General features: G+C 41.4%; 1 protein-coding gene across 1 annotated transcript in view; it reads right to left on the reverse strand.

Moving 5' to 3' along the window:
- roraa (RAR-related orphan receptor A, paralog a) overlaps positions 1–17,455 on the reverse strand; it is a 176,942-nt gene that overhangs the window by 40,456 nt on the left and 119,031 nt on the right. The window contains exon 2 of the mRNA XM_053318519.1: positions 13,881–13,910. Within this exon, the coding sequence (XP_053174494.1) occupies positions 13,881–13,910 (30 nt within the window). The remainder of the gene's footprint in view (positions 1–13,880; positions 13,911–17,455) is intronic.

Here is a 17,455-nt window from a genome sequence, read left to right on the forward strand (position 1 = left end):
CATCATGGTTATTGTATTTGATTGTATGGTGTGCATGCGAGCACATATGTCAGGAAATGGTTGTTCACATTTAGTCCACATGGAAGAATAAACGTGAATTCATATGTGTGAAAAACATGATTATGTGCATGTGTGTATGCTTCTGTGCAAGCATGCATGAGAGAAGTGTATGCTGTACTGTATGTCTGACTGCACGTTCAGTATCTGTCTGCGTGGATGTGTGTGTGCGCATGTATGCTTGTGTGATGGAGGGGGTGGAAGAGTTGGGATTAGGCATACTAGATCAACATCACAGCGACTGGGAGGACCCAGTCCTGCTCTCATGGCCACACATGTAAACTCGACTACCCAAAAAATAGGTCAGTGGAACACAACACCCTCACACACATGCACTAGTATCAACTCAAAGAATCACAGTCTGCCAGTCGTGCCAGTGCCTTGTCGCCCGTCTGCGACCCACGTTCAACACTGCCATGCACATCTTCCCGCGGAATAGACACGTCCTCTGGTCTGGAACAACAGGATTAAGAACGGGGCAACAAGAAATAGCGACCCCCCCCCTCCATCACTCTCTTTCTCTGACCCTCTGTCCCCCACCCTCTCTGTGCATGCTACCTCACATCTCAGCCAAAAAACTTCTGCTCTGAAGCTCAGGAGCAGTTTTTGTGTGGTTTCCAGAGCACCCACACAACAGTAGCAGTGAGAAAACACACTCCTACAAGAATCAGAAAATCATAACAACAGTACCTTTACAGATTTTTTTAAAAAAAAGTTAAAGAAGTTCAGTTTCTCAAAAAATAAAAATAAAATCTGTCCATGCATGAAAAGACATATATCAGAAAAGCTTAACTCACTTGCATGCATTCAAAAGCACTGTAATACTGTATTTCTCCCTCCCTCCCTCTCTCTGTCACACTCATGCCTTGCAAATGAAATGCAAAGAGTTGGCAGGCTATGAATAGCGGAGCCGTACTTCCCTACTTGTTACTCTGGGTGCGGGATCAGCATGCATTTTGCTCTTACCTTTCATAGCTGAAATCACAAAATACATCATTAAGCTTCGAGTCCATAAGAGAACAACTATCACAGCGCAAAGCCCTCCACTGCTGTCTCAGCAGCAGCTGGCCAGCACAGCTCTGTCTCTCAGCCTCCGAGCATGACCACACCAGAATCCATGTGACTGTGACATCAGTGTTCATGTCTGACTGCTCCCCACCCACTAGCCTTTGATTGGCACAGCATGCAGCCAGTAGGGGCGCTGAGAGCTCAGGCAGGGAAGCTGGCCCTCTTCCCACTGATTGCAGTCAGAGCCTTGTATGCCGGCTTGCTAGACATAGCACACTCTCACTATCTTCTGTCGCTTATCTTTTTTAGCGCAAAGATAAAAGTCAGAACCAGTTCTAGCAGACACCAGTTTTTAATGTCTTGGCTCTGCCCTTTCTACTCTCTTGGTTTTTTCTTTTAAAAATGGTGCAATGTCAAGGATAAGAAAAAAGTCAAAGAGGGGATAAAAGGCTAGACGAAGGGGTGGGGGGTGGGGGGAGACAACAGACATTGCAAGCAAAGAAAAAAGAGAAGAACTGAGAACATGGATAATATGGGATGTATAATTTTTCGGTGGCTCAAAGATCGAAGCACTCCGCTCTTCTCCTCCTCCCTGTCTGTAGGTATGAGTGATCAGTGTGAGGCCAGATGTCTGCGAGCAGCAGTGGGCCCTACACAGAGAGAAGATGAGTAGAGCCTCAGCGTCTTCCCCTGACCTCTCAGAGGACTCTCTCTCTCTCTCTCTCTCTCTCTCTCTCTCTCTCTCTCTCTCTCTCTCTCTGCTCTCAAACACTCCTTTGACAGGTGAAGAAGGGGAGATAGTGACGGAAGGGTTTGGATGATCCCCTCCACCCCACAGCGACCGGGCGATGAGTTTCTTGCTATCATTTCTTTCTCTCTTTCCCTCCTGTGCCCCTCGCTCTCGCCCCCTGCTTCCCATTCCAGTCTCTACCTCACTCTCTCTCCTCCCCCCTCTTCTCGCTCATCCTCTCTCTCATATGATAATCTGTTCTGACTCCTAACCAGCTGCCTCTCTCTGATACAATATTCTGGTTTTAGTGCAATCCAGCCTTGGCCAATAACCATGTTGCATTTGGCATGTCCATGAATAAGCTGGTGTTCATATCATCTCGTCTCAAGACAAACATCATACAGCTTCGGTTTCAGACACTGCAATATATGAAACCGAAAAATGAAAAAACAAAATATATTTTTTACACCACCCATATTTCAAATTTGGAGACTCATTTTCACATATCACTACCATACTGGGTATTTGCCACAGAATTATGATGCTTCACAGGGAAAGAATTTCACAATAACATTGTTAATTTTGATTATATATTTATTTCAGTTTCACACTAAATATCAATATTCATTTGATGTCTTCTATTGTGTGCTATTCATTGAATAAAGGTATGTCTAACCATATATATTATGGAAATGAGGACTCAGCAACTTGCAACATAAATCTTCCCATGACAATGTTTCATTAGGACCTCTATGATCCATTAGAGACACTAAACACATTAACTCACGTTGTGTCAACACTGGTTTCTTATTGCTTACCGTCTAATGAACAAAATATCATTCAGAGGCTGATAGCATCAAATGGAGCGTGTCTGGGATACAAACTAGACAGGCCCTGGGAAACTATTCAAAACAATGTGATGTCAGAGACAGCGGTGTCGTCTCATTTCGATGATGACATCTCTCCACAAGATCTTCAAAGTTCAGCAGATGAGTCAGGGCCAAGGCCCACGCAGGAACATGTTTAACTGCCACTATCTGTGGTTGTCTTGCAAACTCTCTGTTGTATCAGTCTTTCTAGAACCAACCAGGGCTCGACACGCTGAGCTATGAGCTTCGAGCACAAAAACATGATATGAGAGGTAGAGTCTGTTGGCTGGTTATCCAAGAGCATCTGAGAGGAGGATAACATCTGCATTACAACCTGAACACCAGGAGAGGGTTAGAAGATTCACTTATTTTGCCTGCTTACAATATATAAGTGAATAAGAGAGTTCCCTACAGGTTAGGAAGATTATGATAACACATTTCTAACAGTAAAAAAAAGAAAAAGCTGCAAAATGTGACATTACAGTGTAACACAGAGAAAAAGTATGTTGGGCTCAGTGTTTTGCACCTGGGGAAAATTACCTATCTCAGAGCTTTTCAGTAAACTATAGAGTGAAATATGGCCCCAGAGGGACACACAGCATGATTTCTACCAAAGAAACAGTCCTATAAAAAAGTTGTCTTTTTAAAACAATCTGTGACCACCACAAAATGAAATCTAGTTTATCTTATGAGTTGGCAGCAGAAATCTCAGATACAACCATAGGTAACGGTAACATACATGTTTTCCTTTTGTTCTTAGGGTGAACAGATGCTTCAAGAAGGACATAAAAATAATAAATTAGTCTGTTTTTCTTGCAACAAATATAGTGCCTCCAACTGTATATAATTGTGCTTAAAAGTCTGGTCCTCCCTAAGGAGATATGCCTCCCGCAAAGCTGCTTCATTTGCTCTTGATCACATTCTTCCTTGACTGCTACACATTGCTAGTGACAGAATGCCAATATGCTGCTGATACGTGTTCATTAGAGCATTGATTAAACCACAAAGGCAGTGATGGTCATATGTCTGTGGGTATTAATGTGATGCTGCGAAGCCATCAATGGAATTATTTTAGTCAATCATGTCTTTATGCTCCTGAGTATAAAAGAGAAATTGTGATAGTGATGTTGCAGTCAACAGAGTCTGAGCTGATCCAGGCACTAAATTTCTGCATTTAGACCAGTCAAGTCACATGTCTCACACTCCTCTTGGATTAATTCAAGCAAATGTATTTACTGTAAACAAGCTCTGTGGAATGGAATTCAATTGAGATGTGGTGCAGAGCATCCACTGGTGCCCCCGGAGGAGAGGAGAGGACCAGAGCTGATAATGGCCTCATTAGCAGTCTGTCAGTAGCCATTCTATGCACAGACTCCACCATGCAGCTGATTCACATTAAGTCCAACTATTCTGGACTACAGCCTCTAAGACCAAGGACCTGTAGTCTTCACTATGTCACACTCTGTGGCATTTGACCCCACATGATAAACAGTTATGGACTTCCTCATTTTGTGCCCCCAATCTTGTCAGGAGATATTTTAGAAAGCTGAGGCTTATATTCCAACATAGAGCCATGCGGGTGTTTGGAACTACACCACCAGCCTGAAGCAGCGGTAGAATTAACAAGCTCCAACAGGCACTCCATGAAAACAATACAGATCAATTTAATATAGATGCCAAGGAGTGGAGGGCATAATATTAGAACCATAACAGCACCGGCCCACACCACACAATCATAAACCAATTTAGGGCCATTCCAGGCAATTTCCTGGGGGCTTCCACTTGTGGGAAGACTTCAATAAATCACACAGACAACAAAGGGAATATCTATTTCAGTGAAAATAGAGGACACTATTGGGTTATGTCCAGAGGACTGCAGAGGGTTGCATTTAAGACATGTTTAAATAAGCAAGAGTTTAGAGACATACTATGCTGATGCTTTGCCTGAGTTTTATGGTATGATGTGTAGCTACAGGAAATGCTGTTAACTCATTACAGCTAATGGATTTTCCATGGAGCAGCACAGTGTGTCTAGTCAAGCGAGGTAGCAGCTGTAGGTATACACCTCATGCTTTTTACAATCTGAACAGTTACACTCTGATCAGATAACTCTATATTAGTGAAGCTAATACAATCTTTCAATAGATCAATAGAAATCAGATTTAACAATGAATTGTGGCGCATCTCTTTTGTGCAAGGCTGCCCTTGGGGACAGAGAGGAAAGTGATAGGATGATAGAGAGAGAAGGAGCGAAAGGGAACGAGGTGGGGAGATTATCGCAGGCATGGCAGCCTGTGTGAGAGGCTTAGCCTGGCTAGGCAGGGAGGTGGAACCCTGTGAATTCTAATGAACTGGCAAGACTCCCCCAAAACCAGCTTCATCTCCATGGCATGAGGACGACAGGAGGGAAGGAGGAGGTGATTAGGAAGGCGCAGCCCCTGTACAGCAAACCAAACAGAGCAGGTCATTTTCCCTGTGATAATTATGACTATAACCAGGCATGAGGGATTGGTAATGGACCTTCTTATTCTTCATGCCCTGCAAAGGCAACCACTGAGCCTGTCAAGGGGAAACGCATGATGATGTGTTTTTTTTCCTGCTGGTAGGGTGACTCTGGTAAGAGTTGCAATGGCTGTTGAAAAGGGCAGCAGGGGAACTTGGCCTTTGAGGGAGAAGTTAACGAATGAACTTCATTATTGAAGAGCATACCAGGGAGACCCCCTGGAGTGTGTGATGTATTACCTAGCGTCAAACTTACACACTCCCCCAACATCACCAATATAGCCCGACGTCAGCTCTGGGGGGAGGTAGGCGTGTAAACCAAAATAGTTAACCTTCTGGCTTCAGGCTAGAAAGAAAGAAGAAAAGAGAGAAATAAACATCGAAGTACAAGATTTGCATCAATAAAGTTGTTTTCAATAGGAAAAAGATCTATTTTAAAACCTCTAAATTTACTCAACATTTCCTCTGCATTTTTCCACAATTTCACCATTATTTTCTTTCCTAAAACACCAAAGTGAATAATGAAGCAGTGCCTGTTCCTGTGACTGCTCAGTGCAGAAACCCTCAGAAAAAAAAAACTAAACAAAACTAAGATATTTAATGTTTGCTGTTACTCCAGGTGATGGTCCAGTGAGGCAGTGCAGATCAACTCAACATAGATTACTCTCATTTCTTAATAAGCAGCTCTGTTCAAACATGAAAGCAACTTTTCCTTAATTCTATGAGGTTAATAAAAACAAGTGAGCCACCATAGGGACTAATGTTTTCCTCAAGATTGAGGGAGATCTTCAGGCTATGTACGACATGCACCACTTAGCCTTCCCCCTTCCCCTCTTCCGCCGGGCTTAGATGGAGTTTCTCTACGGTGGACGGGACGAAGGAGCTCTTTTACCAAGCGAACTCTCAACACTTTTACTCTTGACTTATGAGGATGCCATGGGTGCAGGGGAGTGATTCATCACTGGGTGTGCTCCTCTTGCACTCTCACACATTAGTAATGTGGTCCGCTGAGGAGGAGTCCTGTCATCAGTCTGTACCTGGACCCTCTGAACAAGGTAGGTCAACAGGAGGCAGCAGCGGCTGGCCCACTTTTAGTCTTTCACAGCACCTTTAAGTTTCCTCCAGCTCTGCCACAACTGAGCCTGGCAGACACACTAAGACCAGTCTGGTCAAGGGGAGACACTGCCTCAGTGCTGTAGCTGGTTTACTCACTATATATATGGTGACTCATTGAAGCTTGTCCTCTCAATGCCCAAAGTACAGCAGGCCAAATAAAACTTGGTGAGAAGTTAAAGCCAAGATAAAATAATAACTTCATTCAAAATAGTGTAAATAGAAAAAGTATAAAACAAAGAAGAAATGACTAAGAGTTTGGATGAAAAGTTCCCAGACTTATCCATCTGAAACGGCCTAAGGGAATTTCATCACAAGACTCCCTAGTCTTCTGTAATACAGACGCAACAAAATAAGTGGCAAACACATGATCGTCTGTTCTTTCATGAAATATAGAGCCACTTTAAGTCAGCATAAGCCTTTGACCTTAACATTGCAGGTAATGCACATTTAAATACCTACCTCAGTATTCATGTTTGTCATTTTACTTGTGAAGATTAGGTGTAAAAAGGCTATTTGAAACCAAAACACAGGATTAAGGGATAATGCTGCTCTGTGTCTTGTGAGTCGACCTTGATTCTGTAATCCAGCACAATACTGGAGAACAGCATATTTCTCTCTCTTGTACATTCAATACTCAGACTGTAGCACAGCTCACTCTGATGTAATGGCAAAAGCATAATGGCATGACGCCGAAAGAGAAAGTAATCTGAATAAGACGAACTTCATTGTAATATCTGGGTAATAGAGGTGGAAATAGTATTACAAGATTTGTACAAAGCAACACTTTGCTGACAGCCAGTCACATTTAATTAGATATAAAAGAAGGCTACACTGTGTGCAAGTGTGAGAGGAAAAAAAACAAAAAAAAACATAAGTGAATTGATTTGAATTATGTAGGCCTGCATTTTAATGATCATGGTGAGGAATGAACTTGATCTTTAAAGTGAACCAACCTGCAGTCAGCCACAGTTTTATTAAGGACTGTGCCACTTAATCAGAGAGGATGCCAATTTAGCAAGAAGCTAACTATGCAGGAGGGACCCTCTATGGCAGGAACACATTATAGAGCACTGTGTTACCTGACTCACAAGTAGGTATGTATGCATGCTCTCCTCCCTTCTCCCAATCTGCCTTATTTTCCTGACTCCATATCTCCTTTCCCATTTCTTTTTTCTTTTTTTCCCTTCACAGTGCCGCAGACACAGTAGAATGAAAACCTGCCTTTGATGTCTGGGATCCTATAATGCTGAGCAGTAGAAATCCGCATGCCTGTTATCTGTAGAATCTTAATGATGACGGCTAACTTCACAATGGGTTAACCACATCTCTCTGTTCTCACACTGCACACCCACAGAAACACAAATTAATAGCAACGGGGAAAAAACAGAATTCCTCTAATAAAGCAGATTCAACAAAATGTGCACAATGCGATCAGCACAAATGTCAATGTATAATATCACCGAAAGCTTTTGTGAGCACTTCTGCTTTCTTCTCCGTAGATCTTTTTTTTCTACTACTTCAGTTTCTGAACAGAATGACATTATTTGTGTGAAAATATGATCCTCACTTCAAATTGATCGGAATCAATTTCAATAAACATTTGATGCTCGCCATGCAAACACTCTTGTTTGTTGTGTTTTGTCCAAACATATTTTTTTTCTTTGATGCTCTGTGACGATTATTATTGATCCTGAAATGGCGCTTACAAGATATTTCAAAGGAATGTTATAATAGGGGACATCTTGCTCTTTGCATGGTTTATTCAACAACATTCCGCTGAATAATTCAAGAATTAAATTATATATGTTAATTTTACTTTCCTTTATTCATGAATAATATTGCATCAGAATTTTCACATCCTAAAAAAATCCATAATGGAATATTTTTGACAATAGATTTTTTTTCCTCTGCTTTAGTTTGGTATAATTTGTCTCAAAGTGCTCCTTCAGTGAGGAGTGAGGACCATCAATTTCCGATACACATTCGGGAAGATAAGCTCAAATCATGAGAGGACAATGTATGTGTGCGTGTGTGAGTGTGTGTGTGTATGGCTGCTACACAGAAACTTGATGATGGCACAAGGACATTTAATTATGCCCCCCCATCTTAAAGCTTCCCCATCAGCATCAGTCAGGATCATATCTGGAGGAGCTCCATGACCTCCGCCTCTGTCGCCCTCCATGAATCAAACCTTTCATTACATGCTGACACTCTTGTCCTGCGCTGAATGTGTGTACACCATGGGAAAGTGATGAGGCATCGGAAACCTGATGAGTGACGGATAACCTGGGCTTGTGCAAAGGCTAGTCTACTGTGTGCCTCAGTGAGTGCGAGGCTGGCCGTGCCCTCCCAGCCATGCCAACTACTTCGCCTGGCAGACGCCACCATCTCAGCACAGCCCTCGCTCCCTGCCCCTCTCACCTGAGGCAGCAGACAGCCGGCAGAAGAAAAATCGCCTGCAGCAGATGGGGCCACTTACTTTGGCTGGCCCATCCAAGCATTGTGTCCTTGTCACATGTCACTTACTCTTGTTTTCTAGTCTTGACAACACTTCAAGACAGGGCCTTTCAATTCGGGTGAGACACAAAAGGGAAAGGGTGAGGAATAGCTGACGAGGCCTCTCTTTGCTCCGGCTCAAATTCTCTGAAAGAGCCGGCACCAAGAGAAGAACCAGATTAAGAGCCAACAAAAGCAAAGCACCCCCAGGCCCACAATAAGCTGTCGTGCACCCCTATGGCTTCCCTCACCACTCTCCTCCTTATAAAACACCCTGGGCCCCCAGGAGGCGATAAAAAGAAGCATCCTTACCCACAGAAACTTATGCAAAGAAAGTGCATGTACAAAGGCCATTTGCAATTTTACAAAATGGCAGACATAATGCTTTTACTGAAAAATGAGGACCTGCCATATTGTGTTGGAGAGGAAAAAGTATGGCAGGAGAGGAAAAATGGAGAAAAATCATGCTGGCCTGGTTTACGACAAATAGATAGCTCTATTGATTTCCTTTTTACAGTGACTGTCCATCCCTCACTGTTGTGATTACACTGACCTATTTCAGAAAAAAAAAATAGCTGTCTATTATAGATTAAACCAAAATGTCCAAAAAGAAAATACTCTTTTTTGTGGAACAAACAAAGAGAGTAAGATGAAACATAACCTACAGTAGCCTACAGAGGTAGAAAAAGATTGTGTCAATTTAACCGTTCAATGTTGCTCTGGGAAAAGAGGAAACAACGAGTTCTAGTATCACGCTGAGAATCAAATAACTTTCCACAGAAAGAATAGCCGTGTTTAGTGGGGCCCTGCATCGTCAATTTCAATTGTGACAAAAAGGCAACAACATTAAATGATCGCAATATTGTTCAACTAACATTTAAAGATAATAATGCCAATTTGGCAAGGTTTAGTATTGCAAGAACAACAGAATCTAACATTTGATAATAATTACTGTACAGTATGCGCTACTGTATTGTGTTTTTTTTACTTTAATACACCACAGCACAGTTCAGTGTTGTATGCTTTGTGCTGATGATTCCTCTGTGTCTGTGTGTATTGCTGTGTGTGCTTGTCCTGCTCCACTATGTCTGTGCTGTGCGTCTCACTAGACTATCTCTCTCCGTGTAGCTCAGGGGACTCTGGCTGGCTGATCTTCATTATCAGCCCTAGCTTAACAATGTACTGGATGCACTTCCCACATGAGTGCAACTAACAAATCCCCACAGAGCTGAATCAAGGCAACAATGTGATGAAATACCTTCAAACAACCACTGAGCATGGAACACTGAGCTATGCAGAGACAACTCACACTGCCTCGGGCGATTCCACAGGAGTGTGCCTGTTGCCAAGCAAAATTAGACAGCAACTGGGACATATTATTCTCCTAAATTGGCAATGTATAGCACCATTAAGGACCATAAATCTCATGTTTGATTAACTGAAAATACCTCAACTCACACAGTTAATGCATTAGTGTTCTACAAATCAGAAAACCAAGCGGGATCAGCCGTCATTTAGAGGTAAAGCAGATGCTTTACAAAGGTAAAACATGTCATTGTGCCGTGTGAACACAGAGAGCATTATTGGGATTAATAATGTTGTTTGCATATTTTTGCAAAAATACACCAGACTACTTTAACAAATAACAGAGACAAGTGAAATGCAGAGGCATAACATCTACAAATTCTGGCTTTTTAACTTTGAATGAGCCTCAATGACGGATGTATTTTCACTCCAACTATGCACTCAGTTTTTCTAAGGCACTGCTTTAGAAAAACTGAGAAAAATCTAAATCATCTGGTTCCTTTAAAACAGATTGGCTGCACTATTACTATGTGAGTGCAGATCTCTGACGGGAGAAACTCAATACAAGCTGCTAGCAAATAAATGAAGATGCTGGAGCAAGGCCATGTTTCTCAATCAGTGTAAGGAGTCTGTCACTGCAATGGAGATAAATACATGGTGAAAAAGACTGGGGCTCCACATTGTATCTGTAAGACTGAAGAGAGGAAGCCTCGTCTGTCTCCTTTTCTTTTCCCAGAGACACATTTGTATTACTGCCTCCCTCTGGCCACTCTATTCCCAATCTAAACCAAGACACACACCACATATACAGTAGTGCATCTTAAAACTACAGATGGGCAGGATACACATGTGGAATAATTGTAATCAAACACAATAATACTGAATTAATAGTGCTTGATTAATAGTTAATAGTGTTTCTGTGATGATTATTTGTTTTAAACTTTTTGGAGAGATTGTCAGATAGATGCAAATCCAGTTTGTGAAGGGTTTAAGGTGGTTATTTTATGTGTTTTGTCCATGAAACTGTAGGAAAACAGCAATTTATTGTGATTATCCAGAATTTTGCTCTCCTGCTGTATCGTTGTCTGAACAGTCAGCAGACAATCAGTTTATTGTACATCTACCGCTGCACGAGAGAGAGAAGATTAGCACAAGGTAATCAAGAGATCTGCTCTGTTCGAGGAAGAGCATCCTGGCTACACGACCTGTGCGCGTACGCTAGCTGGCTTTCTGCTATTCGAGCTGTGAGACAGAGCCCCAGACTGCTGATGGTAGATTAGAGGTGAGACGTCTAATCTCAGTGTAATCAGCTGCTTCATCTGATCCTCCGCTCCACACCATCTCTCTCAACAGGTCCAAACAGAAACTCTTCTCATAGCAATGTTGGCCTGCTGAGGTAGGAGAAGGTAACAGCGTATATTTGGTGTCCACAATTAAAATAAGAAAAAAAAACAATACCAAAAAAGTAAGCCCTTGCTCTTTTGCTGTCACTTTGTTTTAAACAGACCGTTTTTAGGGATGGATCAACTGCTACTATAAGTCCACACGACAGAGCATTTGTAAATCTGTCAGGGAAATGTACAGGAAAACCACAGCTGACTTTGCTGAGAAGTATAGCCTTGTGGTAAGAGAAAGTGCTGCCGAGGGGCCGCCCCTTAAAGGGAATGAAGAAAGAAGGGGAGTTAGAGAGACAGAGAGAGAGAAGGGAGCTGCCTCAGATGGTAAATCTACATAAGGTCGTATAACAGCCTGAATGGGGACAGTCATTGGCACAATGGTAACAGGAAGTATCTGTTTTCATCTAGAATACTTCATCTTCTGATGGCTAAATTATTAGTTAAGTTAGGTGGATGGAAATGGAAAGTGCAGAATGGAGAGAAGAGGAGGAAAGAAGGTAAGAGAGGAGAGGAGAGGAGTGGAGAGGAGAGGAGAGGAGAGGAGAGGAGAGGAGTCTGCCAGTGAACAGCTGCCCCTGTAATTTATATTGATGAGGGGACTAACATGGCAGGGAGCTTCCAGCAGTTTGATCACTCAGGCAGAGTGGGGAGTTAGTCAGAGACACGGACCATCCCTGTGGTCTGGGTTGGACTGGGAAGACCTTCTAAACACACACACACATATGCATATACACACACACACATACGCAAACGGGACTGCCTAGTTCATATTACAAGAACCAGTGTGGACTGGTGTAGTTGTAAAGCCAATGTTTTCACTCTGGGAACAGAAATAGATCTACACCCTGCCCATGTAGGGCAGAGCGATCTCTCTCATTATTACTCCACCAGCCAAATAATCAAGAGGCTTCTCTGAAAGAAAAACACCTTCCCTTCACATTCTCAATGACCATTAACTGGCCCTTAAACTTCTTGTGCACACAGCACTGACGAGGTTCCACAGCCGCTTCCTGTCTGTGAGGCACAGCAATCAACTACTTGTTAAGAAGCTTTACTTTGATTTCCTCACACGGACAAGATTTGAATATTTCTTACTGAAATGAGACAGCGTAGTCCAGTCTCTGCCCAGGGCTTTGAACCTAAGACTCCTAAATCATGCTCTTTGATTTGAGCCCCCTTCCGGTGTAGAGGTGCTTAGCACTGCACTAATTAAGATAGTGGGGCGGTAGATGGTGGGTCAAAGCTCTTCTCTTTTACCTTGAAGATATCCTGACACCAACATGAACGTGCACATGTATTAAAAGAAAAAAAAAAGAAACACCATGGCCCCTCCAGACAAGCAAATAGCTTAACACACAATCATACTGCTGTTTTGACGGAGCTGTTTGAGTAAGTTAGAGCTGTCTAGCATAGAAGATCATATCCTTTGCCCTGCTGTCTGATGTAAGAAAGAGCCGGGGAGTTTTACAGGGCGAGATGCAACCTCTCACAATCTGAAACACTCCGACCGCTCTTACAGAAAAGCCCTCTGGCCTTCCCTCTCCACAAGTTTCATCAGAGTGATCAGAGCGAAAGGATAGCCTTCAGGGCTAGTTTCTTCCATTCACACAGTGAACACACACATAGACATACACACACTGCAGTACAATACACAAAAGCAGTTTTAACATGCCTTTTCGATTACACTTCACACGTGTCAAAATACAGTACAAATCTCTTGGATATCATTGATTTCTACAGGTTTGACTGTTCATCAATTCTTCATGAGCAGACTGAAATTGAAAAGGCAGTGGTGGTTAGAGAAGGCAAAGTCTGTGTATGATCGTTGTAGTGCACAAAGAAGCCTTGCATCTCACATGTGTCACATACTGTGTCTGTATCTTTCAATTTTCATGATATGATCTGTACTTGAAGAATACAAACTCTTGGTAGTTAATGCAGCCTCAGAGGTTACAAACCACCACACAACACCACATCCGTGTTGTTCAGCTGCAGGACCTTGCAGAAAACAAAGAGGTGCTTCAGCACACTGGCTGCTTCAACTGTGCATGATTATCAAGCAGTCATAAGACTGCATAGCATTTTAATTTCCTCTCTGGGGTTATTCTCATACTGTCTCTGGGATCAAGATCAAAAAATAGTGAAAGTGGATGGCACAGATCTAATTACAATTACTATTACAATCCTAGTCAGAAAATAAGATTTATATAAGAACATACGATGAAAAAAAAACAGATACAAACAAGATATCTTATGTATATAATACATGGAGATTTTTTTTCACATGAGGTTTGTAAAGAATATTCCTGAATATTAAGTTGTATTAAATGAATGAATATTTCTACAGCCTTAACATTGCAGTGCAACAAAAATAAAATAATATAAAGTCATTATACTTACAGGTATGTGTCTTCTTTGTTACAGAAATACCTGCAAAAAGAAAACAGAGAAAACCATGAATACAAATATATTAAACTAACAATAAATAGCAAGCTGAAAACATCATTTACACAGTGCTCTGGTTAAGTCTAACTGATAGAGTTGATAGCAATGAAGAAGATGACCCTGTGGTTCAACAGACTGTCACTGTCCAAGGTCACTGAGGTAGTAGGCCCAAGGCAATTATGTGTGTAGACTGGTGTCTGACCTACGGCCATGCTACATCAACATCCACAACAAGGTAGTTGAAACTCTATCCACTGCAGGCAGTGAATGAAAATTCATTGTAAAACAAACAACATTTGGAATGCTAATGTGTTCAGCAGCCACACTGATTGGGCCTGAGTACATGACTAAGCCTGTGGCCCAGAGCGGGATGGAGGCACTTTGACCTTAATGTTAGTAAATTAATCCTTTATTTAAACACATAGTCTCATTGAGATTGTACAAATATACAAAAAATGCATATGAAAGCACAAGACAAAATAATAACATAACACAAATTAATATAGACGGACACAACGCTGATAAGTCAGTATATAGAAAATAATTACATGCAATATTTAAAAGATATAATCATACTGTTTCAAACAATTGGCATCAAATGGTAGTTCTGATGATGGATGAAGTTTCTTGTACACAGTTAAGCTTGTGCAGATCACAGTACTTAGTATTAGTTTTGGGCAATCAGGACCTCATACACTGCAATTCCATTGTCTATTAATGATGAACACCTTGAACACCTTGAACACCTGAACACTTTTTATATAAGATATAATAGTGAGTGAAAGAAATATCACCATAATGTGAAGTGCACTTTGATACACCGAATCATGAGGTTTTAGGGTGCCAGGACAGCACAGCTACTCAAAGACATATTGTAATTGTTGACAGCATGATGCTCATCAAAATAACAGCAGAGAAAGAGGCATGCTTTATTTCTTTTTTTAACTTTCAAAGTAGTTGGTCAGGTGCTCCTCTTGCTAAGTGTCTTGACAGACAAGCCTGCTGACTAGACATATTGTGTGTGTGTGTGTAGAGTTTGTAAAAATGATTCACAGCTGTGATTTATTAAAGAAGAAAAACAAGAGGACCCACAACAAATCCTTGGAGGACATCAACACCGACTTCAAGAACATTTTATTTGGTATCTATACAAAACAATAGCTTGACTATAACTACTACAGTCAGTCATAAAACCAGTATATTAAAGGATCAATTACACTTGTAAAATATAATTTCCTAAAGAAAATGCCAAATCCCATGATTTCAAATGTTTTTTCTGAGTCAATAAAAACTGCAGCACAGTGGGGGTGATAGTCTAGTGCAATGATAATGTCATCAAGCTGCTGAGATGAAACTGTACTGTGGAATGGAGCACGCTGGCTGTAAAAAATATTTGTTTCCACAAAGGCCTGTGGTAGAGTCCACCTAGGATTTGACCAATTATCATTAAATCAAAGGGACGCTGGTCTCATTGAGCAACCTCAAATTTGATCTGACTAGTTGATTAATAACATTGCTCAGGCTTATACGGGTCTCTGAGAAACTGTCCAGACTGGTAGAAAAACATTTGATGAATTATCGGAGATACAAGCAGTAATGTCTGGAGCCTGCTTATCAAACAAGTGGCCAGTCTGACCAGTGTGAGTCAGACCTGGCTGAGCAGGAGCTGGGCTGCCACTGCTCATACTGCCCTTCCTCACCCCTTTGGGTGCCAACTCATCGAATAAGCCAGTTTGGTCCTTGCTGTGACTCCGGCTGCTTCTCCTGTCTGCAGCATTGGTCTAATGCCCCAGGAGCCCGACGCGGACGAGCGCACAGCCAGCCGTGGTCCCCAGCGGCCCACTGGATGCTCATGCTTTGCGGGGCGAGAGCACACTAATAGATCCCACTTGTCATGCGGAAGCAATGGCTAATTTTTCTACAGCTTGCATTTGAAACTCAGGGGACAGCAAACTGACATGATTCAATAAGTCTGTGAAAAAGGCGTCTGGCCGGAGATAACAATGTTTCAGACACGTTTGAGGGGAAACGAGTCAAAGAGCAACGAGGAGGAAAACAAATAAGCCCTTCAGCTTCCTATAGACATATACACAGAAACACACAACTGATATCAACTCCACTGAGCAGAAAGAGGGAAAACAGTCACCTCGGGGCCAGCAGTCTGTGATGGAGCTCTAGCCTTGTTCCAGTGCTTGGGGCCAAAACCTTCTGTTCTGTCCAACTGTGACATTACGCGACGAGAAAATAAACAGTAAACCAATCTAAATTCTGGACTTCAATCAAATGACATGAAATCGAGCAAGAGCTGATAGTCCATTAAGGATCAATGTGGTCAAGATGCTGTAACACAAGGCAGCTGTAAAAGCCAGTATTAAACAATTAACTAGCTTTTTGTTTATCATGTAGTGAAAATAGCTTGTGTGATCAGTGTTAGCTGTATCAGAAGGAACTGGTAGATAGGCAGCTTATTCCTGGCTAACAATATTATTCAATTTGATTAATCGATTATGTGATAAACACTGAAGTCCATTTTCAAGCAAAAATGCCAAACAATTTATGGTTCTAGGCCACCAAATGTAAGAATTTGCTGCTTTTCCCCTTTTTACAATGTAAATTGAATATCTTTGAATCTGAGAGAACAAGAAACGAGAACAGAACAAGAAATGTGATGACATCACTGGCATTTTTCACAACTTCCTGATTATTCAATCAACTAAATAATATATTAAAACGATTGTTAGCTGCATTTTAATTGTTACAGACACCTACTATTTCTGTTTTGTTAATTCTATCTTGTTCTCACTTTGTAACTTTTGTTGCTGTATAAATAAATCTCTACATACTTACAAAGACATTCTCAAATTGGAGTCTGAAGTTATACATGAAATGTGCGCATATGATTCAATCTGAATGTTGAATGCCAAATGAAATACATGTTAAACAGTCAGTAAAAATGACTTCCTCTGAGGAAAACAATTGAGCTACTGTAAAGATGTATCTCTGTCTCAACAAAGATGTTAAAGTTATAAACAACCATATGCTCAGTAAATATGTTTATGACAGAGGAAGTGAAAGGAACACAGGTCTCTTTTGGGCGTGTGAACAGTTTATGTGTCTGCTACAGCCCAAGGTTAGCCACACAGACCACACTGATAATGTGCACTGTTTTGCTGTCACTGGCACCTTCACTGAGAAGTAACAATCTATGTGGCAAAATCAAATAAAATTCACTAAACTTCAGAAAAATAACTTCATAAATCATTTTTATTATAGCTTCATTTTGATAATAAGTAAACTTTTATTGCCCTATTGTAGTGAACATATTAAATCTGAATGCTTCATAAAGTCAAGTCTATTTAAGAAAGGGAATTATTTACTGTAAGGGTACCCTGGGGAATTCAGTGCAAACAAACACAGTTTTGTTTACTGGACATTGAACATTTTTCACTACAAGGTATTGTGTGTACCAAGGCCTAAAAGAAATGTAGATGCAAAAAAACATGCATTTACCACTTCATGAAAAAATTGAG

The sequence above is a fragment of the Scomber japonicus genome, chromosome 5 (assembly GCF_027409825.1).
Source record: "Scomber japonicus isolate fScoJap1 chromosome 5, fScoJap1.pri, whole genome shotgun sequence".
Taxonomy (NCBI): domain Eukaryota; kingdom Metazoa; phylum Chordata; class Actinopteri; order Scombriformes; family Scombridae; genus Scomber; species Scomber japonicus.